General features: G+C 44.0%; 1 protein-coding gene across 30 annotated transcripts in view; it reads left to right on the top strand.

Annotated features, from left to right (window-relative positions):
* The first annotated feature begins 692 nt into the window (after positions 1-692).
* The window catches only part of MAPK8IP3 (mitogen-activated protein kinase 8 interacting protein 3), a 73,121-nt gene continuing 48,761 nt past the window's right edge, over positions 693-25,052 (top strand). For 29 of the 30 annotated variants that reach the window (XM_053991965.1, XM_053991962.1, XM_053991960.1 and 26 more), the window contains exons 1-4: positions 693-1,079; positions 22,407-22,527; positions 23,271-23,341; positions 24,078-24,169. In XM_053991965.1, the coding sequence (XP_053847940.1) occupies positions 762-1,079; positions 22,407-22,527; positions 23,271-23,341; positions 24,078-24,169 (602 nt within the window). In that variant the 5' untranslated portion in view covers positions 693-761. The remainder of the gene's footprint in view (positions 1,080-22,406; positions 22,528-23,270; positions 23,342-24,077; positions 24,170-25,052) is intronic. The other variant, XM_053991964.1, reaches the window with a different exon arrangement.

The following is a 25,052-nucleotide window of genomic DNA, read 5'->3' as shown; positions in this document are numbered from 1 at the left end:
CTCTACAGCCCAGCTGAGCCCAGGATGTGGCAGACTCTGAGTTCTGTGACACCTGCTGAGGGTGCTGGAGGCTACTGCCCATAATTTGCTGGAGCTGCTGCCCGTAATTTGGTGTGTGCTGCTGTTGATTTGGGAAATCTACTGATTAAATTCGGTGGTTATGCTGAATTTTCTTTGAAGACTTGAGATGGCCATATTTGGCCCTCTGGCTTTCTCTTCATCCCTGACTGAACAGGTCCTTGTCTGCTTTCTCTGTAGTAACTACGGCTGCCTGATCTTGGAAATACAACTGCCGCGGCTGTGACGGGTCTCTAACGCGCCTCCCAGAGCCAGCGCGTCCGAGATGCGGCGCGACCCAGGCATGCGCTGGCTCCTGCTCGGTGTCCCTGCGCGTGACGCCGCAGCGTGGGGCCTTGCGTGGAGCTCCGGTGCGCAGCGCTTTGTCTGCCGCGGGGCTCGGGACCGGCCGCGGGCGGGCTCTCTCCCGGCGCGGGGAGCTACCCGGACGGCTCGCCGTCACCGCTGCCGCTCGTGTCTCCAGTGCAAGAAGCACTGTGACGCCGGGCCTGCTCTCGGCACGGGCAGCCCCCCGATCTAGCAGCTCTGGGCGGTGCCGCCGCGCTCCGCCCCGACCGGTGCCCGCGGACCCTGACGCGGCGTGCGTGGCGGGGCGGGGCAGCGCCCGGTGGCGGCGGCGGCGGCGTCAGCGGGGCCAGAAGCGGAGGCGAGCGGAGCGGGGCCGAGGGTTGTTGGCCGGCAGGATGCTGGAGATCCAGCTAGACGATGGCGGCGTGGGGGGGTACCCGGGCGATGATTACTGCTCGGGATCGGTGATGTCGGAGCGGGTCTCGGGCCTCGCCAACAGCATCTACCGCGAGTTCGAGCGACTGATCCACTGCTACGACGAGGAGGTGGTGAAGGAGCTGATGCCGCTGGTGGTGACGGTGCTGGAGAACCTGGACTCGGTGCTCACCGACAACCAGGAGCACGAGGTGGAGCTGGAGCTGCTGCGGGAGGACAACGAGCAGCTGCTCACGCAGTACGAGCGGGAGAAGGCGCTGCGCAAGCAGGCCGAGGAGGTGAGTGCCGCCGCCCCGCGACTATTTTGGCCACGGCCGGGCGGGGGCCCCAATGCAGGGGAGTGGGAGGGCCGAGGGGGTGGCGGGGGCGGCTCAGGGCTGTGGCCTCGGCCGCCTCTCACAGACCTTCGACCTGGTGCCCGCGCCCCTGCGGTGGGCCTGGTTCGAAGGGAGGCGGGGGGGGGCGGTGGGCAGCGACCGCCGGTACCTCCTAGAAGCGGAGTACGGGGGCGGGCCCGGGCGAAGCGAGGCGCATCCCCTCCCGCGGGGGCGCGGTACTCCTGCCCCCGGGACTCCTCCGGCCACGGTAGGCCCGGCCCGGTCCGGCCCGGCTCGGCTCCTGCGACGCACCGCGGGGCCGGGGCCACTGCGGCTGAGCTGCCCCGTGATAGCGGGAGGGAAAAAACCCGAACCACAATAGCTGCAATCCTGTGGAATTCCTGAGGAATTAGGAATTCAGTTTGCAATGCCAGCAGCATCCGGAGGGGTCAGCGTAATTTGTGGTGTAAAATATAGTTTTAAAAATGGGTAATTTGTGCAGTCATCCAGCATTCTCAATGCCAGCAGTAAGCTGTTTCGTTGGAGCAAGGAATTACCTTTAGAGTATAGCATCTTATTTTTGAAACTTATTTGTGTCAAAACTATGCCTTAAGTTTTAATAAAATCGTTCCCAAGTCAGTACCTGCCGTTTCCTGGAGCGTGGATGCGCTCTCGGGAGAGCGGGGGCAGGGTTGCTCAGCTGGTGGGGTTGTTTGGAAGTGGCTCATGAGAAATCCAATCCCTCTGATGGAGAGGAAGAAGAATCCTCCGGTTACAGGGACTCGGATATAGACAATACAGAGAGGAGGTGATCTGCACTCTGTCATCTTGCTGCATCTGCACCTGTCCCTGCTGAAATAGAGCATCCTTTCAGCCTTGAAGGCTGGGAGCCATAGGGATTGCTGTTCAGCCTCTTGGAGTGACAGTCTGTGAGCTGGGATAGAGCTTTTTTGCTGAAAACAGTCCATCCTCACCACATCATCCCCACCACATCATCTCCTTTAAACTTCTTCAAAAGTGGGGTTTTTCTGTCTTTAAGACTAAGGAAGAGCAGAAGATATAAGATCCAGTTGCTTTCCTAGGAGTCAAGTTCTGATTTGATATGGGGTAATTAATAAAATAAAAGAAGTGGTAATAATGAAATAGTTGTTGAACTGGAGAATGGTGTAAAGCAGATGCGAGATTTTCATAGACATGTTCGTGTTGCTTAATAATCATAGGCAAGAAGCTTGGTAACTCAGTGGAGAGGACACTTGTGGCCCATTACTAATAATGAAAGCAAGAGCCAGTCAGTTAAAAGTTTCAGTCCCAAGTTTTAATTATGTATTAATAGATTAGTAAATGATCCTAAAATTCTTTTGAATGCTTGTAGGGGTCGAAAAATTATTCTGAGTACATGATGCTTATTTATGGTGTGTAGAGACAGCATTTTGCTGCTTCTGAGAAATAATTTTTAAAGTGCACCATTTATGGGAAAAAAAATGGGACTGACAATGGGGGGTGGAACAGTCCAGTTGGAATCATCTTTCATCTTTCGACTGGGGTGGATTTCTGTTCTGGGCTTACTAGATCCAGGGTGTGTTTTCTGGAAGCAAATGTACTGATGGCAATTACATTCCCTGCAAGGAAACTTCAGAACCATGGCAGAATACCATTTGCCAATGGTATTTTTAGAAAGTGAGATTTAAAAAGTGCCAGTGATGATGAGGATGAAGAAGGTACTCTGTCATCGTTACACACATCTCAGTGTAAGTGGGAGAAGCGTCTGCAAGGAGACCTGGTATCAAAAAGGAATAGATAATGTGTTTTATGAGAATTCTGCCTCTACAAGCTCCTTATTACAAGGTCTTACATGGAATACACAGCTGCTGTTTCCCTCAGTGTATAACAAAGTACATTATTTATCTGCACCTGTTTCCCACTGCTTACTCTGCAGTAAGTTGCATGTTATGGGGGTGAAAGTCTAAGGAATTCTGCTGGCTACCAGGTAATTGTACACAATCAAAACCCAGAAAACTGTTTTCTTCCCAGAATGTGCATTGCTGCCCTGAAACAGTGCCATAGTGACCAGGGACTGTCCATCCCACCTCTCCAGCAGCATCAGTTTCCTGGGCTGTGCCTCAGGTCTTGGGTGGGATCTTCACTTCTAACTGGGAAGATCCTCCCCTGGAAACAGGATTTGACCTCAGTCTTGATTCCTCTCTGTGTATGAGTGCCAATTACTACAATTGAATTGACACTGAGAGGCTGGAGATGAAAAATGGATCTGTTCTCTTGCAGTATCCTGTCAAAGGACCCTGAGTTATAGTTACTTAATTTATTAAATTCAAAGTAACTGGAACCGCAGGTGGCCATTGTTGTGGCATTAAAATGTGCATTGTATTGGCTGATTACCACTGTGCAGAGCCATCGCACCTAGCTGTTCATCTTTATGCAGCAGTTGTACACAAACTGACCGTACAGGTATGGTTTGTTAAATTAGGGTTAATCGTAGAATCATAGAAACATGGAATAGTTTGAGTTGAAAGGGATCCTAAAGATCATCTAGTTCCCACACCCCTGCCACAGGCAGAGAAACAACCTCCTTTTCATTAAGGCCATAAAGGAATGTTTCATTTTCAAAATTACTGTCTTAAAGACAATTCTGTATATTGTCTTTTAAATCAATCTTTGCCAAAAGCAAATTAATGCTTTACTTTCTAAATGCTTAAGTTGTAGAGATTCCAATGTTTTTCATGTCCTAAAATAGGGCAGCAGAAACATCCGGGCAAGTGGATTTAGAGTAGAAGTTCCTTGGCATGAGGTAGTGCTGTCAGTTGCTGTCATTACGGAGCTTAGTACAGAATATTGCAATTTTACATGACCTCCCAGCTACTGAAGATATGGGATTGCACCAGATTTTTGGTGATTTTGTTTTCTTTCATCTGTTTCATACGAACTTAGAATACATATGTGTGAATGTAGGCTCATTATTGCTTGTGCAGTGTGGTGTTCTGTGGAATCACAGACTCCTCTAGTGTGTCTTTGATCTCCTGAGACTGAGTCCCACACCCTTGCTCAGTCAGGGGCAGCTGGAGCAGGTTGTCCAGGACCTGCTTAGAGTTTAAACATCTCCATGGATGAAGACTGTGCAGCCTCTCTGGGCCACCTGTCCCAGTGTCTGACCCCTCGAAGGAAAAATGTATGTCCTTGTGTTCAGATGGAATTCTGTTTGATTTCCCTTGTGCCCATTGCCTCCTGTTCAGAGCAAAGTCTGGCCCCCTCATCCTTGCTTCCTCCCAGCAGGTACTTAAGCACACTGGTCAGATCTTCCAGGGCCTTCCTGAGCAGCCCCAGCCCTTTCTTCTCCTCCTCCTGTGCAAGATGCTCCAGTTCCTTTACCACCTTTGTGGCCTTGGTGTTTGCACTGGTGCATAGGACATTACTTATTTTTACTGGCTAAGTATTTGGTTTCGCTTGATCTCTTAAGGAAATGAAGCTGTTTGATTGTTCTCTTAGGAGCTGCCCCAAATAACTTAGGAAACTGGTGGCTGCTTTTAGACGTATTTGTTAAATAAAAGGGTTACTTAAATTTTTTGGGGTGTCTTTTTGGTGAATAGTGAAAGAGAAAGGTCAAGTGAAGGTCCTGCATGTTGAAGGGATAGACAGAGTTGGCAGCGTGCAAGTGATTGGTGGCAGCAGGACAGTTGGCACATGGGTCTGGGGCAGGTGGGTCCAACATGCACACACTGTTCCTTTCTGGGGTCTGCTCAGGGAGCATGTAGGTGTAGAGCTGGGATGAGGAAAGGTCTAGGGACACCTGCAGAAATCCCCAGGGAAAATAGGCCTTATTTGGGTCCACCCTTAATGAGACATTTTGATTTATGCAAGCTGCTTTCCTAATGTTCTGTGTTCTTCTTCTCTTGAATACAAGGATTGCTGTGTGCTCTAAATGCTGATTTCTGCAGTGATTGTTCATCACACTGGGCACTGATGCCAAGATGAATGTGCATGTGTGAATGCACATAAAAGCTTTACAGGGATGTTTGGGGTATATTAGCATGGCTTCTTGGAGTTAGGAAAGCCAGATGGGCCTCTGCCATGTGGGAGGTGCCTTCAGACCTTTTGTTGCATGAAAACTGCTTCTAGGGAAATTTACATCCTGAGGGAATGGTGGTGGCTCTCCACAGAACACAAAGTGCCTTAGTAGCAAAGGAAATGTGTTACTTGATTTGCAACATAAGTTCATGCTCATTAGAATTTTTAAAATGGTGATCATTGAAGATGCCTGTAGGTATGGTATAGAGGTAAGGACTTGGTGCTGATCAGGAGGTCTGACCCCTCCTGGAGGCTTTTTGTAGCGTGTGTTCTGTGCTGTGGCAGCCCAGCACCTAGGAGCAACTTCCATTGGAATGTGTCTGGGAAAACCTCTGTCTCAGTACCAGTGGCTGTTCCCATACACTGACTGCTGGGGTGGTCGGTGTGTTTCCAGACTGCAGGTGTTGGAGGGCAGGTGCTGCTGCCATGTCAGTGTCATGGGCCTCTGCTGGGCTCTTGGAGAAAGAGTCAGCATGTAAATGTATGGCAGAGCCTGCTGGGCTGCAGGTCTCATGGACTTGTGTTGATGTTGACTTGGCCAGGAGATGGGCAGTGCTGCCTTGAGCTGCCTGGGGTGCAGTGTGGGGTTCAGCAGCACAATAAGTCCTTGAAGCAGTGTGTCCTGCCTCCTGTGACAATCCCAATGGGCCGTCTTTGGCATTGTTGTCTTGTGGGCTTCTCCATGGGTCTTTTGACAGAATCACAGACTGGCTGAGGTTGGAAGGAGCTTTTGGAGCTCATTTGCTCTAACCTGTTGCTCAAGCAGGGTCATCCAGAGCAGGCTGCCGATGAGTGTGTCCAAGCAATGTTTGAGTATCTCCAAGATGGTGGGAGACTACAAGATACAAGACCTCCTTGGACAACCTGTGCCAGTGCTCGTAGTTTGTGCCCATTTCTTCTTGTTCTGTCACTGGGCACCACTGGAGAGAGACTGGCTCCTTCATCTCTGCACTTCCCCTTCAGGTATTTATATACATTGATGAGACCCCCGTGAGCCTGCTCTTTCCAGGTACTCCAATCCTTTTATCCTTGGGGCCCTTCACAGGGCTCTCTTCAGTCTGTTCTTGTCTCCCTTGTGCTGGAAGAGTCCATCCCTGGGCACAACACTCTCAACCTGCTGGCCATAGCCCAGGACACTATTTGCCTCAAGGTCACACTACTGGCTCATGTTTAACCTGGTGTCCACCAGCAACCCCAGTTTTCTGCCAAGCTGGGTGGCCCCAGCATGTGTCTGTGTTCCCCAGGGGTAGGATGTCAACTGTGAAAGCCCTTTGCTGGCATTGCCAAGTGTAGGACTTTTACTTGACAGACACCTGGGTGTTGTCATAATTTCCCGCAAGAAGCAGTGTTCCTGTCTCCTGCTGTCATGTCTCTGTGGCCATCACTCTTCATTATAGCTTGCTGTTTGCATTGTTATCTACCTTATAAGCACATTCAATTACCAGTAAGTAATTTTTATGTAATAAGAAGGCTCTGATGTCTTGTTTGAAGATCAGTGACAGTATTTTGGAAGAGCTGGTCCTTTGTGAGGGGTGCTGTGGCTGCCACATGTACCCAAAGAGCTTTCCAATGGGGTGGCAATACGGCGAGCTTCCTGGCTTCGGTCTGCATCTCAAACAGCACAAGAGCTTGTAAAAATTCCCCACTTTGTTAAGGTATGCCTTAAATATTGTCCTACCTCATACCCTCCTTCTCTTTAATGAGATGGGGAGGAAGGATGACAAAAGTGATAGTTGTGGCCTCCAGCCCCTGGTGTTCACTGTAAGTCCTTTCTCTTGTATCTGCTTTCTCTGTGGAATGACTTGCAGCCTGGGAAGGTGTTTTGTTTCTCCACTCTGTAAACAGATCTTACAAATAGCTGATTAATGGGAATTTCTGCAGCCTGACGGTGACCTCATACCATCCAAGGAAGAAAGCTTTGTGGAATATGGGAGACCAGATACTTTTACCTGGATCCTTTGTACTATAGGCTCTGACAAGCATGAAATGGAAGTTCACTTGGTACCAGATATGTCTCCGTATCCTTTAGGCCCCCTTGGTCTGTTCCTGGAGCCTGCAGGTACTGTCAAATTTCACCCACAGAAAAAGTATGAGGGTCTGTATTTATTAGAGGGTTATTCCAATTTACCTTGATTTCTCTTCTGAAATTGTCTTGATTTACAAAAGCTGTTGGTCCTGGAGAAACCAGATTCTTTATTTTCATCAAAACTACTGTGATACTTGTAACAGTAATTTTCTGCTAAGCAGACAGATGTTTGCTTATATATTTATGATATTTTTTCTGAAATACATCCATTTCGTTGTTCAGAAATAGAAAACAACACAAGTGAGGGCATTTGTGGTGATCCCATTGTGTCTTCTGGATGAGGCAAAGCTCACGTTTTGGAGATGTTAATCATTGTGTCTCAATTTTCTCTCGTGCCTTTTTTTCAGTGATTTCATTTGACCGTGATTCAGAATTGATCATGGTCAAATGATCAATTGACAATCCAATTACACAATATTGTAGATTATGATTAAAACTCAGCAACTGAAGATAGTAAAATTAAAATAACCAACAATAAAAAATTGTTTCTGGAGCTATCTGAGTTTGAAATTTATATCTAAATAGGTTAGTTATTTTAGATGAAGATTCAAATGTTCTCTCTGAACTGGTAAAAGAAACTCACTGGCCATCCTTACAGCCTCCTCATGATGTCTTCATGCTGAATTACCTCTCCCGATATTTTCTCACCTTTTGTAAACATGTTGTCTGACAACTTCTGCAATAGAAGTTGCTTAATAAAGAAAAATAACTTTGTGTTTCAAGTATTATTTAGGATTGTCATACAAATAAAGATGCATTAGGTAGGCATGGATGTGTATTAGAGAGGCTTATTATGTAAATTTTATTGTATAAAAGATGTAACTTTTTACCCCAGAGTGTGCTTGATTTGTGGAAACCTACACCTTGCAACTTGCACAGAATAAACGTCTCATTTCTAACTTAGACTCTGTGTCTTTGTTTAGAGAGCTCCTAAAATTGACAATGGCTCACTGCATTGGCCTACCATCAGCATGTGCCCCATGTGAAAGGTTGGCAATGTTGGGATGCTGAGCATTCCTTGCCTTACAAAACCTGTGGCAATAAGACTGAATGGGATTGTAAGCTAAAAATTTACCATCCCATCATGTGTCTTCTAATGCAGGACTAGGATTGATGTTAATACAAATAACTGTAAGGAGATAATTCCTTCCTTCCCCTGAAGGTGGACTGGGAGCCATTTGTTGGGGGATAACTCAGTGATGCCTTTTCTCTGCTCAAAATGAGGTGGAGGGCTACTTCTGACGGCAGCAGGAATGTTGCCTGCCATCCTGGATCAGGTGCTGCCTCCCTCACGCCGGCCCAAAGGACGCCAGGGCAGGGACCACTCTCTTCCCTTTCCTGGTATCATGGCAGTGTTGCGGCAGTCTGCCCTTTTCTCTTTGTCTCATCCTTTGTGCATGGCTCTACAGGAGAAGGGCAATGCAGGCTTGGTTGGCTGTGGAGTGGGGTGACAGCATGGGTGGAACTTGGGCTGGCAGCAGGGAGGCATCCTGAAGGATGTAGAATGTGCTTGGCTGTTCTGGGGACCTTGGCTTATCAGCCAGTGCTGACTTTGAGCTGTGGAGGTGTGTCCCGCTGCTGGTTTCTCCCCAGCTGGTCTGATGAAAGTTACCCAATGCTCACTGAGAGCTGAATTACAAATGCTTTAGGGTTATGCTCTGAGAGATGCAGAAGCAGCTTGTCCTTCCCTTGCATTTTTTGATCTTCTCCCCATCAAAAGTTTGTGCACAGAATAAATTTTTTTGGTGAAAAAATACATGTTTCTAGCTTGTTAGAGGTGATGTTACAGGACGTTGGCTGTTGGAAAGCCACTTGCTATAAACACATGATTAGTTATTACAATTTTTTCTAACAAATTGTATGAATTCTACACTGATGGGATGAAATGCATTTAGAGACTCTTCTGTTTATGAGTTCTGTTAATTTAAAAGAATGTAACAGTTAGTTGGTGATTCTGTTTTGCAGTAGAGACTGGCCATATGATGCATATTTCTAAATCACTTCTCTATGAGGAATCAGGCTTTCCGCATATAATGCCAATCAGTCCTTGCCATTTGGTAACCTTTATTCTTACAGAATAAAGGTTATCCAAACACAGATCCTTCATACAAATCCTCACTCATGCTCATGGCAATTATTAATATTCATAAATATCAGCATGTTATTAAAAATTGCCTTGAAAGTAAAACAGTGAGCAAGCACTGTGAGTTGCAATTTATTTAAAAAGAAGTCCAGGGTAATCTGAATATCAGTTGATAATGATGATTAGAGGCGATGGCCAGGTTTCTCCTCAACAGGGTTAACTGCATAAGTCAAATTGTGATCCACGAGTGAGCTTTGATGAGAAGCTGTTTTTCCTCTGGTGCAATGGAGCAGCTACTGCCTGGTCCCTTTCTGTTCAAGGCTCTGCAGGTTGATTTGTCACTGATAATTTTGAGATTTCCCCAGGTATATGTAGGCAGAAGTTACTACTGGAGTTTCAGGAAGTAGTTGTAAGAGAAAAGCAAGGAAGACTGGGAGGATTTGACTTTACTACCATTGCAGACGGATTTAAATCATAGAATCACAGATGGGTTTGTATTGGAACGGACCTTCAAGCTCATCTTGTTCCAGCCCCTGCTATGGGCAGGGACACCTCCCACTAGACCAGGTTGATCCAAGCCCCATCCAAACCCAGGCCTTGGACACTTCCAGGGATGGGGCAGCCACAGCTTCTCTGGACAACCTGTGCCAGGGCCTCCTCCCCCTCACAGGGAATAATTTCTTTGTAATATCTAACCTCCTTCAGTTTAAAGCCATCCCCCCCTTATCCCATCAAGACTGGAGAAGGATTGAAATAACTGAAGTTTCAAGAAAAATCCCCAGACAGTCTTCATTTATCTGAAGATGATACAATCTTCCATCTAGCAAAGGCACCTTGGCCACCTTCATTCTTTTTCTTGTCCCCTGGGGAGGATGCAGATGGTCCACATCCCCATCATCATTGGTTGTCTTGGTGCCTCTGACAAGCTGTTAGCAGGCTGGATCCTTTCATGCCATTGAGGAGGAAGCAAGAGGTGTCCCAGGTGAGAGAAGCTGTATCTTGCCTGGCAGGACAGGTGGTTTTACTTCAGGATTCAGTGGGAAGCACCAAACCTGTTGCTCCTGAGTTGGATTGTGACATGGCCTCCTCTGTTCATGAACACCTGCTGGTGTCTGTCTTCTGTCCCAGTTGCCTGCTTGAAAGGGACTTGCTCAAAGCAGGACATGATGCTCAACTGAGTTTGATAAAAACAGTTTCAGGCTCTTATTTATCTTTCCTGTTCTGCCTGGGTCTTGGCCATCCCACTTGGTGGTATAAATGCGAGTTGCTACTCAGTTCCAGAGCAGACCTGCTTGTCCCCCTCAAGACAGGAAGCATCAACAGTGGGTTGCCTGCCCATTCACCTGCAAGGTTTTGTGGAAAGGTATTCCCATTGAAACTATGTGCCAAAACATAATTGTACATAATAATTGTAAATATTAATTGAAAACAGGAAAATTTACTGATCTGTTAATGATTGGGTATTTTCAAGGCATATGGCCCAAAAGCACATTAGCTTTTTGCCGTCTTTGGGTTTGGGATTCTCTGCTTGTAAAAGGACTGAAAGACCTCACTGGCAATACATTTACAAACAGCATATATGGGAGAAGTGTGTCGTACCATACATTTGAAGAACTTGAGTATGGAGAAGTACCTTCCCTTTCCCACAATGAAGAGAGGTGTCATTTCAGTGTATTTTACCATTTTCTTTCACCGGTCAATGGTAGCTTTGGAAGAGAGCCCAAATACATGTTTTGGTTGAGCTAAATCAGTAATCTCTATTTATTAGCAAAACTGGAGAATTCTGCTTTGGAGGGGAGATCAGTGTCTCAGCAAGGACATCACAAAACCATTCAAGATCATCACGTCTAAGCTTTGACCCATTGCCACATTGTCATCCAAACGAGAGCACTGAATGCCATGTCCAGTAATTTCTTGAACACCTCCAGGAACAGTGACTCCACCATCTCCATGGGCTGCCCCGCTGCTCCTGGAATGGAGTTGGGGTTATGTGTCAGGTGATGTCTGTCAGCTTCCTTCCTTCCTTCCTAGGTGCTTGTGGCTGCAGTGGTAGGTCATTCCCCCATTCTGGGGTCCTGCCCTCCCACCAGCCTGCTCCCCTTGAGTTGAAGTGCCCATGGCTGCTCTGCTTCTCACTTGAACATGGTCTTTCATCTTCTGTCTTTTGTTACAAACTTTTAAAATTGTAAACTAAGGATGTAACATGTCTGGGGATAGTTTTATGGTTTAACACAGGTTTTCATCACAGCCCCTTTTGTATCAGTGCTAAATGCAACTGCAGCATCTTTGTAAGTTCCACTTATTTGAACCACTGCCCACACTTCAGTAGCCCCACCTTTGCCTCGCTGGTTGTGTGCCTTGCCATCCCTTCAGCTGAGTGGTTTTTGTGGTGGTCTTGAGTTAATAAAAATCACCACATAATTTGCACCATAATTCCAGATAACAAAAATACCTACAAATATATTTTTGCCCTCACAAAGGAAGATAAGTTAACACTACCAGCTTGTGTAATTTTAATTTTTTTCCTTTCTATATTGTTAATTCCATTAATATTTGTTTCGTTGTCTATTGTTATCCATGCTCCCTCTCTGCTCAGCATTTAAAACCAGTGCATCAGTGTCTTTTATCTCCCTGAGTGGAGGCATATGCTAAGCTATGCAGGAGGCAACTGTGACTTCAATAATGCAATGTCATACATGAAAAAAAAAAAATAAAATATTTCGGAAGAAATTAAAATCAGGCAGGCCAAAGTCTGGACAGTGATTGTTGAATGCTTTACGCTTGCTGCACTTGGTGTATGATGAGCTCTATGATTAGCAAGAAGATTCACATCTATGCTCTTGAAATAAGGAAACTCATCTTAAACTAGTACATACCAGGGAATTTTACTGGGAATGCCTCTGTCCAAGTGCCCTGCTTTCACAGAGCAGTCCGCTGTATGAAGAAGCAGTGTGTGAAGCAGAAGGTCTTGCATGTTACAAGGTGGTGGATGTCTGAGAGCCACTCAGCCTGTTAATACTGAATAGTATAAACTATGTGTTTATACACACACATTAAGTTGATATTAGCATTAAAAATGTGTGTAGCTGTACTAGGTATAGCCACATCACTGGACACTGTCTTAGTTTAAGTTGAATTACTTCAGACTTGAGCCCTAGGGACTTCTTACTGCATAGTAGTTTTTGCCCCAGTTCTGTAGCTGTTTTGCCACCAACATTCTCAGAAATACCCAGTCTTCCTTAAAAACTCATGGCAGCAGCACTGGAAGGGACTTCCTGAGTCAGCATGTCCAGTCACTGAGTATTGCAGGAGCTTGAGTCACATAATCAGTTTCATTAATATATCAAGCTTGGTTAAAACTCCTGCCTCTATTCCTCCCTTCCTCAAAATTGCAGTGGAATTCTTTTTTGGGTTTTAATTCATGGCCTGATTTTCCTGGTTTGTTATTGTGCTATCATTGTCTTTTACTATTAGTGACTTTTTGCTCTATCAAGTACTTCTTCCTTTATTTTTTAAAGGGAAACTGGTCCTGTCCTGTCTGGTCTCTGCAGGGTCCTGGAGCCAAACTCTGGTCCCATTGCTAAAGAAGGCAGGTTTGCAGGCCTGTGCCATGTGTCACCTGGCCAGCCTAGTCTTGTTTTATAAATTCCCTCATATTTTCATTGAGTGACGTGTAGCCATATCTGGTGCTTGGGCTGATCCTCTCTGAGAGGCAGAAGGAATAACATGTGATTTTCCAGGGAAAATGTACCTGTGCCTTATAGTGTATGAATGCTCTCTGTGAGTGTCCCATGGCCTTTTTCAAAGTGTTAGTAATAAGGTTTATGTGAGGGCTTTCACCTTCATTAGTAAGTCTGGTGTGGCCTATATGACATGGAGTTGCTGAGATGGCAGCATATCCATCTCCTCTCTGCCCCCCTTGGCTGCAGTTGCACCTGGCCCACTGTGAGGGCATGTCACCGTGAGGCCAATTAGCTGATGGTTCCATCATCAGCTCCTTCCTCTCCACCCTTCTCCTCACAGCACAGCTGGTGGTTCTCATGCACTCAAGTGCTGTTCAGCCCTGCATTGCTCTGGTCTCCAGCATAATTCAGTTTTTCTCTCTGATAGTTGGTTCTCTTTAGTGCTGGTGATACCTCCTGGTCTAGTGTCATCTTCAGGACTTCACAATCATACCTTCTTTCTTGTTGGCCATCTTGGTGGAAATAAGGTCAAGGCTGTTCTCAAGGCCAGCTGCTCTGCCAGAAGCCCATCTCTTCTGTGTTCACCCCTTTCTTCTCTTGCATCTTCTGTCCCAATTAACCTTGTCATTAGTCCCACCCGGAGATGAGACCACCTGGATGGGTGAACACTGTCTGAGGCAGAGCCTGGAGCCAGGGTCCAAGATGTGGGAGGGTCCCTCTGTATCTTCTGGCTGTGCTGGAAGACCAGGCCTACTTCATGGAGAGCATCATAAAAGAAAAGTAATTCTCCATTGGAAAAAGGCTCCGGTCCCTTAGAGCAGGAATATGGGAGATGGTAATCTTTGCAAACATCAACAAAAAAGATATTTATTTCATGGAAGACACTCAAAGTCCCATCTATGGTTATTAAATATCTAGTAGATAAAAGATGTCATTTTGACTTCTTGAAGTTAGCAACAGGAACAGAAATCTTTTATCTCCAAGCTCTGTAGATATAAAGGAAATGTTATTTCACTATGCTTCCATGGAGATTGGAATGTTCTTTCAGGAGTGCATTTGTCTTTGAGGATAGCAAAGATTCCAACACAGGGCATAGCTCAGAGCATCTTTCCACTGATGCCAAATTGATTTTTGCCTTTTTTGCTTTCATATATTCTCAATGTTCTTTACACATATATTTGTAGCTCTGTAGCCTATTATTGAAGCTATGTACTTACTGTGTGTCCTTCTGGGTTAATAAATTGTAAAAACTAGGTTAGAAATACAGTTAAAATGACATAATACTCTGTTCTCTTTTATGATATTTTGGCCATTTTGCTAATAATTGGCCATGTTTACAGTCAAATTTATTTGCTGGCAGAGACCTTACCTGAGGAAGGCTGGTAATTATTTTTCCATATGAAATGCTTGTATGTGTGTCTTCATTTGATTCAGGGTTATATACATCTTAATTACTTAATATAAAAAGGTTATTGTAATAATGCACTGCTAATATAAAATTCCCCCAGGGCTGATATGTAATGTATGCTATATTGGGAATATGGTTTGAAATTCAGGCCAAGCTCTGCAATGAAAACATAAAAGTTTTCACACTTGCCACAGCTGTGATGGCACAAATACACTTAAAATGAGGAAAACACAGTAAGCAGTACAGGGGACAGAACAGTGTTCTCTGCTGGAGAACACACAGAGCAGAGCAAGTGACATCAGAGAACATAGCTGGAATTTTCTGAGTTTTGTGACAAGTACAGGGTAAGATTTTGAACAAATATGAAATTTGAGTTGGTCAATCAGTTGTGAGTTTTAACAAGTGTTCTCTAGTTGCAGATTTAAATTGTTGGTTCTTCATGCCGGAACTGCAGCTCTGTTCAGCTTGTGGCCTCTCTGTCAGTGCAGTGTGAGAGGGTGAGAGTTTGGCCTTTTGGGCTGTGTCCTGTAACACTTACAGTGGAGAAGGTGTCTTCTGTTTGCTGTAACTGAGATCCTTCGGAGATGGAGAAAATACAGTCTGTTTACCAATGGTGTGTTTGCTCATGGCATTGGCATCAGGTGTTCACTCTACAGGTACCATGACTGCGATCACTTGGAACAGGGTCTGCTGAAGGCAAATGCTTTCCAGGAGAAAGGGTGGCATTGCTTGGAGTACCCCCAGACCAATGGGTCTGTCACGTCGAGACACTGAGGAGCAAGATAATCAGGTGAAATGCAGGGACCTCTTTTTTACCTGTAAATGACACTGCTCTCAAGGAGCCAAAATGTTTCTAAAATTCATGTTAGGTACAGCATGATGGAGATGCAGGTATGTTTTTATCACAGGGGGGACGACTAATGACAATTTTTCTGTTTTCTGAGGGTCCATTTCAGCTCTTGAGACCAGCAAGGGAGAGCCGCTTTAAATATTTTTAAACTCTTTGTTTTCCCAAGAGAAACACTAAATATGTGTGTACTGCCTTTCTTCTGGGAATGTTTTCATGCAATAAAGTGAAGGTAATGTTGGTGTAAAGTAGACAACTCAATTTCTTAATCTTCTACTTCATCTTTGCTAAATAAATGCCTATAGGGATAAAAAAACTGAACATAGAATCACAGAATGGTTTGGATTGGAAGAGACCTTAAAGTGCATCTTGTCCTACTCCCTGCCAAGTGCAAGGACACGTTCTGCTGTCCCAGGTTGCTTTGAGTCCCACCCATCCTGGCCTTGGACACTTCCAGGGATGGGTCAACCGCAGCTTCTCTGGGCAACCTGTGCCAGGGCCTCCCCACCCTCCTCACAGGGAAGAATTTCTTCTTAATATCCCATTTAACCCTGCCCTCTGGCAGTGGGAAACCATCTGAGCATGTCTGTGGCCTCCTCTAGACTCAACTCCAGCAGCTCTACATCCTTGTGGTGTGGACCCCTGAACTGGAGGCAGCACTACTGGTGGGGTCTCACCTGAGTGAAGTCAGAGGAAGAATACCCTCCCACACCCTGCTTCCCACGCTAAAAGGAAACCACAGCTGCCTTGAGTGAGGGGTTTTCTCCCAACACAGCTTTCACCCACAGCCCTGCTCCCTGACTCGGGTCTGGACTGAACCACAGCACTCCCTTTGCTGGGCCCCCACTACACACACTGCCAGCCACCACAAATTAAGGCCACATAATGAGATTCCTGCATCTCTGTGTGTCTCTGTCTCTGTTTGGTTTCTCACTGATGTGATGTGATCATTTCTGACAATATGTTACTATTTTTAGTAATTTTCCTCCTTTGCAAGAGACAGGAAAGCAGGAAGCCAAGCAATCCACAATATACCACTGCTCTTCAGAGGCATTGTCATTCTTTGGCCTTGGGATGATTTTTTGCTAGTTATTTTCCCTCTAAAGAGTAGTGTGTGAGCCATTGTTGTTTGCCATAATCCTGGATTATTACAGATCAGTGCTTCTACTTGAAATCTGGGGATAGAGCCTAGCAGAAAAAAAATCCATGTAACATTTATATCTATATATCTATCTATATATCAGTTTCATATTCCAGTTCTCTTAGATGACTGAGGTGATTAACTGTTTAATTGTTGATATTCAGAATTGTTGATATTCTTTGAAATTAGGCATAGAAACTCTGGGAAAAAAAGAGAAAAAGTAATAAAATATTAATGCTTTGGTTAGCCTTGATCTTGAGAGCTCCTGGGGCTGGGGGCTGTTTCTGCTTCCAGTGCACCCACTTCTTTGTCATGATGGGAGACCAAAAAAAAAGTAATTTTTCTTTACCATCAGTGGAATTCTCATGTCCTTTTTATTTCTCTTTTCTGAAGGTCTTTATTGTATCTCCATAAAGCTGGAGTTGGAAGCTGTGAATTCTTGAGGTGAGGGTGTGAGCTGAGCTCTGTGCAGTGAAGCCATCAGGGAAAACCAGTGATAGCACTTGGCCCTGGGAATGAGAAACCTTTGAAATCAAGGGCAGCTGCAGTAGCAGGCTCAACCTGGTATGCTTCACCACCACCAGATTTTTCTCTTGCCTCTTGGCAGCACTAAAGTGGAAGAATACAGTCAACAAATTAGCAATGCAGTGTTAAAACTCAGTAGCTTGGGCATTGGGATTGTGCCAGAGTGCTTTGTAAAGAGTGGATTGGGTTATTTTAAGATGTGTTTAAAAATTAGTCTATGGAACTATGCTGTTTGGTTGTTTCTTTGGAGTTTTTTGGTCCCCTACTTGGATTCAAACTGACAGAGAGCAGGGTTAGATTGGCTATTGGGAAGAAATTGTTCCCTGTGAGGGTGGAGATGCGCTGGCACAGGTTGCCCAGAGAAGCTGTGGCTGCCTCATCCGTGAAAGTGTTTAAGGATAGGTTTGGATGGGGCTTGAAGCAACCTGGTCTAGTGGAAGGTGTCCCTGCCCATGGCAGGGTGCTGGGACAAAATGGTCTTTAAGGTCCCTTCCAACCCAAACCAGCTGTGTGATTCTATGCTCCTATTAAACATTTATAATGAAAGAGAAGTATTTGTAGTGTCTGCTTTCAGAAGTCATTGGGATTGTACTGTTCGAGGTCAGAATTGCAGAGTTGATTCCTCTGAATATTCCCTGCCCTTAGGAAGGTTTGCTGTTAGCATCCACAGAACTTTGGAATTTCATCTTTGGGCATCAAAACATCTCTGCAGCATTTAGGGAGGATTGGCTGGGCATAGACTGAGATAAAAAACACGAAAAGCAGGAGAGTAAATAATGATTCTTTTTCTGTTATAACTGGATTTGATGCTTTTTGTAAATATTATAGACAGAAAATGTTCTGATGGGAAGGAGACTTACAAGTTAGTGTTTCCTCTGCCTGGTTATTTTTAGAAGGTTTAAAGAGTTAGGGTGATATACTGGATCCTCTTCAAGTTACTGAGAAATTTCCACACCTTCAACAGGGCCAGGATTGTATAGTCCCTCTGAAAGAAATGGAAAAAGCAAAATGCCAGTGGATATTTGTTTACTCAGTAACAGGTACTTGCAGTATGACTGCCTCTGGGAGCCTGGTTAATCAAAAAAAGTTTAAAAAAAAATAAAACCCTTTATGCAGTTTGTGTTCTCTGTTTCTCCTGCCCTGTTGCAAATTTCCAGCACCATGGGAAGGCAGAGTTTGGTGTAGAGAGCACTTTGTGACTGGGGATTTCTTGTGTGCTGGGGATATACTTGGTAGATTGAGTTTGGGCAGGAGAGATCCTGGAGCCAGTCTAGCTGCTCATCTGGGCCACCTGCAGCCACATGCCTTGGGCAGTGAGCCACAACTTGAGGCCTGTGGTCTGGCATTGTGCTGGAGATGAAGTACTGCCTCTGCTGTCTGTCTCTGGAGACTCTCGTTCACAAGAATAACTCATGTGAACATCAAGTACCTGTTTTCTCCAAACTTCTGGTGCAGCTTAGTTGTACTTGTGGGTGTGCTCACATCTCTGACTAAAGTTAGTTAAATCTCTGCTGTTTCTAGTGGCTAGTGAGGTGTTTCCCTGGATGCTGTATGGAATGTCTGTTGTGGCTTACTGGGAAAAAATAAAGCCTGCCTGGATACCCTGGTAAGAACTCACTGGTGCCATGAAGGATGAGCAGTAGTGACATCTGGACATTAGGAGCATCTTCCTTGGGCAAAGCCTGGCAGGAATTATTGCGGATAAACCAGGACTCCTGAACAACTGACCAATGTGATCAAGCAGAAGCCGTTTATTGTTTACATTACACACACTTATAGATTCTACAAACTACTAAGGTCGCATGTCTTGATTGGTGCCTTTGTCTTGTTCCCTCATTCTCTGCCTTGATTTCTCAGTGTCTGTGATTGGTTACTGTGCAGGTGTTCTACAGTCCTCTGTTACCTAGTTCTTGCCATCCTGGTATGCCGTTTCTCAACTTCTTCGTTCTTATTTTAGCACAGTTTATGTCTTAGCAACCTTGATGAATTCCACAGTGCCCTGAGAAAATTCTGATAAGAACAGTTGCAGACAGTAGGGCTGGTGCACACTGAGGCCTAAGTTGTTCAGATACATTGCTGCAAGGAATTGAATCCTCTCCTTGTTCTGCTGTGTTGGCTGCTCACTTCACTCTGGATTTGGGACTTTTCCTGCTGTCAGAGCTTGTGATGAGCATGGAGAAGCTTAGGTGAAATGAATTCTGATGTCCGAGCAGGTATAAGGTGCTGCACATACAGGAACTGGGTCAAGCCATTGGGCCCCTGCATACAAATGCCATTGTTTGATCTCCTCAGCACCAGGATGGGCCATCCTACAGTGCTTTTATCCAAAATGCTGTTCTGCCCTACAAAAACTTAGAGCAATATTAATTTTTAATATTGTTGTCTCCATGTCTCTTTTCCAGGTGCTTAATTGATTCTAGTTTTATGTTATTTGATTACTTTTCGGTTGCAAAATAGACAGGTATGAGGAAAAAGACTTAGCCATATTTGTAGAAGAATTAAAGTTAAGAGGGGGGGAGGAGGGGGTGTTTCAAAGTTAAGAGCAGGGAGGAGGGGGTGTTTCATGTTCCTGGGTGGAGAAATCGGAGCAGGAAAGTGGTGAAAGCTGAGCCACTGCAATGTGATGGGGATTTAGCTCTTGGCTGTAATGAAAAGGGTTCATCAGAAAAGCTTTAGCACAGAGTGCTTCCAGTAAAATCCTATGAGATAGAGATTATACCAGGAAAATACTCTCTTGGAATAATTTCCATCTGCCTCCAGATGGAGCAAGTGAAACTGCTGCTTCTCAGCTCTGTTGCTCATTGTCAGTGTCTGTTAGGACTTCTTTTCTTTTTTTACTCATTGTGAAATTAGATTGTTGTTCTGAAAAAGCATTCAAAAATTAATCCAGAAATTTACAAAGCACATTGTTTTATAAAGTTCTCAGAATCTATAAAACAGGCTGCTGGGTGAATGACTAAGGGATTTCAATGTTTAATTGACGTCTCAGGAAGAAACACATACTTAAAAATCGAAACCCTTGAACAATCTTAAAATATAATTAATAAGTAAATGTTTAGCCTCTGAGATGACTTCTTTATAACCGAAGAAAGCTGTTGGCATTGCAGCTGTTTCTAGAAGATTCTGTGCAAAACAGCCATTAAGTGGAAAAAAACCCCAAACCCTTATTATGGTAAATTTGGACAGGAAGAGGAATAAAGTTAAAAGCCCAGTTAGAGGTTAAAGGCACTGCAGAACACTGTGTGCAGGGAAGCAAGAAGTGGCTAAAGTGTGTTTGATTGTTTCTGTAAATACAGATATGTAGGAATGCAAACTGAGTCACTGCTCCCAGGAATTTACTGAGCAGTTTTAAAAGTTTGCAAGAATCATAAATAATGTGACTTTCAGTCATCTGCAGAGAGAATCTAATTTACAATGATGGTTCCAGTGTCCCTGCTAATAATTCCAGTAAAAGCAGGAGGTAATTTGCATGGGGTTTACCCTGAGAGTACAGGAGTGTAGATTGGTTCATATGCAGAATTTAACAAAATAATCTTACTGAGCATTTAAATGTGTTACTTTCCCTGAGAATCTTTGCCAAAAAAAAGATTCTTACCAGTGTCTGTCTCTTTTGGAGTAAAACAAAGCTTTAATTTGTTAAATTTACATTCTCATGCCCCTGAGCAGTGACGTTTGTGGAGAGAACACTTCCCTCATGAAGAGGGCAGAAAGGGACGGATTTTCCTCCCCATTATCCATGATTTTAGACAGAGGAGGTTTCTCCAGCCAGTGTGCATGTGCTGGTGAATCTAATGGGCCCGGACCTAAGGAGGATTTGGCAAACAGATGGAGAGAGAGGCAGGGTCAGGAGCAGAACCTTGTGAGCTCTTCACATATCCCTGTTACTTCCTGTGGGCTCCTCTTGACCCATAAACTTTTTAAAGGGTGGATTAAAGCCTGCTTAGCTTAATTTCCTTCTCACTGTCATCCTCAGCAGCTCCAGATCCAGGGCTGCTGCCAACTCTAGCTGTGCTCAAACAGCTCAGCTGTTGGGTTAGTGTTCTAGTTACTGGACTGGTTGGTGCAAATAATGCTGTACATTTGGCTTCATTGGGTGGAACTATTCAGGAGTAATGTAATGAGATTTTAATTTTTGGGTTTATAAGCCAGGCCAGGATGTGTACTGCAGCTGGTGGCATAGCTTTGCAGTACTGTGTCTTTGTGAGCCTAGTGGTAACGTTCAGGCTTGGTTTGCTGGAGAGAAGCACGTATTCTCTGAGTCTTAGAGACTTTGCCACCAGTTTGTGTCTGGGATGGTTCTAGAAGCAGCTGTTTCTAAATCTAGATGTGTGGGCTATGGGTCATTATTGCATTAGTGTATTCTGCAGAAAACCTCTGATAACCATGTATCACACAAGAACCAGGCTGATCCTGCAGAGATGTGGAGCTGCATTCACTTCCCAGGGATCCTGCTTAAATATTTCATGATACTTTATGATACTTTATGATATGATATGATGATATGATATGATATATTATACTTTATTATATGATATGATGCTTTATTATATGATATATCATATCATTTAATGGTATTATGTGACACTATATGATATTTCATTATATGGAGTCCCTGTGGCTCCAGTTCCTACCATGAGTTTTGTGATATCCCACAGTGGAGCTGAACAGAATGTTCCACATGTTTTACTCTGCTTTTGTGTGCTGGTGTCCACATCAGGGAGTGACTAAAGCTCACAGGCGAGAAGTGACAGTTTACAGAAAGAACACCCTGAAATCAGGTATTTTCCTGTTGTGTTTTCATCATGAAATGAGTGTATCTCTAAAACCTTTCTTTTGGTCCAGTGTCCTGTGCAGGAATCACACTGCTTTGTGCAGCTGCCTCTGTGTTGGTTATAATGGAAATGAGCAGCAGCAGAGTTGGAGCTTAGTTTTCCAAAAGACTTGACATTTCTGCAAGACTTGTGTCCCCCCCCCGCCCCAGGAATTTTGGGTGGAGCTCTCTATATCTGCATCATTAGAAGAGTTAGTCTGAAGGTTTCTGACATAAGTATTTTTAAATACATGATTGTAAATAAAATTTTTCTTCTGTGACATCAAATTAACAGGAATCAAAATTCAGCCTGGTATAAAGAAGACCAGCATTGCTGAAGATGATAAAGTTGTACTGGTTTTCAGAATTCATGTTGGACCATAGTTTATATATTTATTATGCATTAAAGATAACAATATGTTTCTAATATAAAATAAGATTCTTCAGCTTGATAAAATACTGTTGTGCTACTTAAAAATTCTTATTTCTGATTTTGTAATTTATATTCTCTCAGTTTATATTCTCTCAAATTTCTATTTTTGTGAGGAGAGGAAGGGTCATGGTAGGGCAAACCCACTTTGCATGTAATCCTCATCTGTGCCTCCTTCTCTACTTCTTCCCTAAGCAGAAGTTCATAGAGTTTGAAGATGCACTGGAACAGGAGAAGAAAGAACTACAAATCCAAGTGGAGCACCTTGAATTTCAGACTCGACAGCTGGAGCTGAAGACCAAAAACTATGCAGACCAGAGTAAGCAAAGCTGTGCACCAGACACAATTATACACATGCCTTCTACACACATACAGTGCTACTTTAAAAATAATCTTCATACTTTCTTTTGTTTTAATGTAATTTGTGTAAAGCCCAAAATATCTGGTTGTCCCTTACTTTGATGTAAAATTCTGAGCTTTCCAAAGGGTGGGATGTACCCACACTAATTCAGTAGAGGCTACATTTCTTCTCTTCCGTGGTCAGTCTCTCCAGATGCAAGGTGTAAGATTTGGGCCTTTGGAACCTGGTTTCCAGTTTCTCCTTGTAGAATCTTCCATTCTTTTAAAAATCATCACATTAATTAGCTACTTAGTTACTTAGTTTGTGTATTTGTTTTTACAAATACTTCCTTAATATGTGCAGTCATTGAAGTTCCCCTCAGAATTTTTTGGTGTTTCATCCAGTACTCCTGCTCCTCAAGTAGCCAGAAGAGCCAGTCCCAGAGGACAATAAATTGTTGCCAAACGAAGATGCTTACAGGGCACCAGGCTACCGCTGAAAAACTTCTGTGGTTTTATTGTATTTGTGGTGCAAAATCGCTGATATTGGGAGCATGTAGGTACCCATGAACTAAGAGTGTAACAAAAACCAAATCCCACAATTCTGTTTGTTTTATTCAGTAGGTGTAAATTAATTTCTCAAAAAAATAGGCTTTGTTTCTCAAATAGTTTATTTTGAGAACCAGTTGTATGTTAGTGATAGTTGGGATCTTCTCTTGGCAGTTTCTCGACTGGAAGAACGTGAATCGGAAATGAAGAAGGAGTATAACGCTCTGCATCAGCGTCACACAGAGGTAGGATATCGTCTTTCTAAATAAATAAACTCTTTGTCTATATCTACATGACTATATCATGTCAAAGAACTCAGCTTTACAATCCGAGTGATGACTAGAGCTTCTGAACTTTGGGAACATCAGAAATACCTGACTGGAGGGTGTAAAGAGGATGGAGATAGGCTGTGTTCACTGTTACCCAGTGGAGACAGCTGGCACAAACGAGGACACAGAAAGCTCACTCTGAACAAAGTAGTAAAAACTACTTTACTGCAAAGGCAATTAGCCCTGACACAGGTTGTTCAGAGGCATTTTGTAGTCTCCTTCCTTGGAGATATTCATAAGCTACCTGGACACGGTCCTGTGGCAGCCTGCTCTGTGTGGCCCTATTTCAGCAGGGGGTGGACTAATAGACCGTAGGACCATTAATCCTTCCAATCTCAGCTGTTCTGTGATGCTGTGCACAGTCCTCTCTCATCTCCCATTGCCAATGAGCCTCCAGGCTTATGTTGTTTTCTTCAAGGCTCTTTGGTTATGAGATTCAGCTGAAGTAATTTCTGACACTATTTGCTAACAAATTTTCTATCAGATTAGACCATTCACTTAGATCATCAGCTTAGAAGGCAACAGTAAAGATAAGGAAGTCTGCAAAAAAACCCAGGGTATTGGAAATGGATGCCATAGAAAATTAAATAAAAGCAGAAAATGGGCCTTTCCTTCTCATCTGTTTGCCTCATGGATTTTTCTATCCTCACAGATGATCCAGACCTACGTGGAGCACATTGAGCGATCTAAGATGCAGCAAGTTGGGGGAAATAACCAAACTGAGGGCAGTGTACCTGGGAGAAGGTAGGGCTATGACCTTTCAGTATAACAGATGTCACCTGGGAACTTAAACACTGAATGTGTGTGTCCCCAGGACCTTTCCCTGGGGACAAGGATTGTAGCTGAAGCTCTGTTTTAATGGGTTCTGGGTGAGTTGTGGGTACTTGATGGTGAGGAGCTTTATATGTTGTTTTAGAGAGGGGAGGCTTTATCATGCTGCTATTGATGGGGCCTCTGGAAAAAACATTCATATTCTTAGGTAGTGTGTAAAAGTTTATCTATAGAATAGATGAAGATGTCAAATAAAGTGTTTGTGTGTTTACATGTCTTTGTATGTGGGATAGGCAGCAAAACCGTAGCAGTTAAATCCATTAGCCATTGCAGGATTTTTTCCCCTGTTGTTCTTTCAGAGGAAGCTTTCTGTCAGTCACCAAAAATCCTACTTATGTCCAAGAAAGGGATTTTCCTCCCTTCCTGCAGTGTGTGGGTTCTGACTAGAAATAAATTGTCTAAAATACAGGAATCAATTGAGAAAAACAAAAAAAGGCTAAATGTCATCTTTCCTATGCAGATGAGATGTAGAAAGCTTGAGAGGACATGGTCTAAAAAGAACCAGTAGTTAGTAAGTGCTCATCTGTTCATAAAATCTCCCTTATCAGACTATTTTTCTTCCTTCTTTTCTATCCCTCACAGTCTGGAAATCCAGAGTGAGCTCCCAGAACATGATCTGATCCTAATGTTAGAGATGGAGTGGGATAAGTGCGTTAGGCTTGTTTCTTTCCCAACTTACACTTCTGGACCTAAGAATATATGTGTGGAAGTGCTTAAACAGTAAAATCTAAAAGTACTGTAGGCAAAAGCAAACTTAGAACGTCTCTCTTTTAAAGGGTGAGTCCTGTGTGCACCT

Source organism: Vidua macroura, chromosome 16 (genome assembly GCF_024509145.1).
Source record: "Vidua macroura isolate BioBank_ID:100142 chromosome 16, ASM2450914v1, whole genome shotgun sequence".
In the NCBI taxonomy this organism is placed as follows: Eukaryota; Metazoa; Chordata; class Aves; order Passeriformes; family Viduidae; genus Vidua; species Vidua macroura.
The sequence above is the reverse complement of the archived record's forward strand: the minus strand, read 5'-3'. Positions and strand labels throughout refer to the sequence as shown.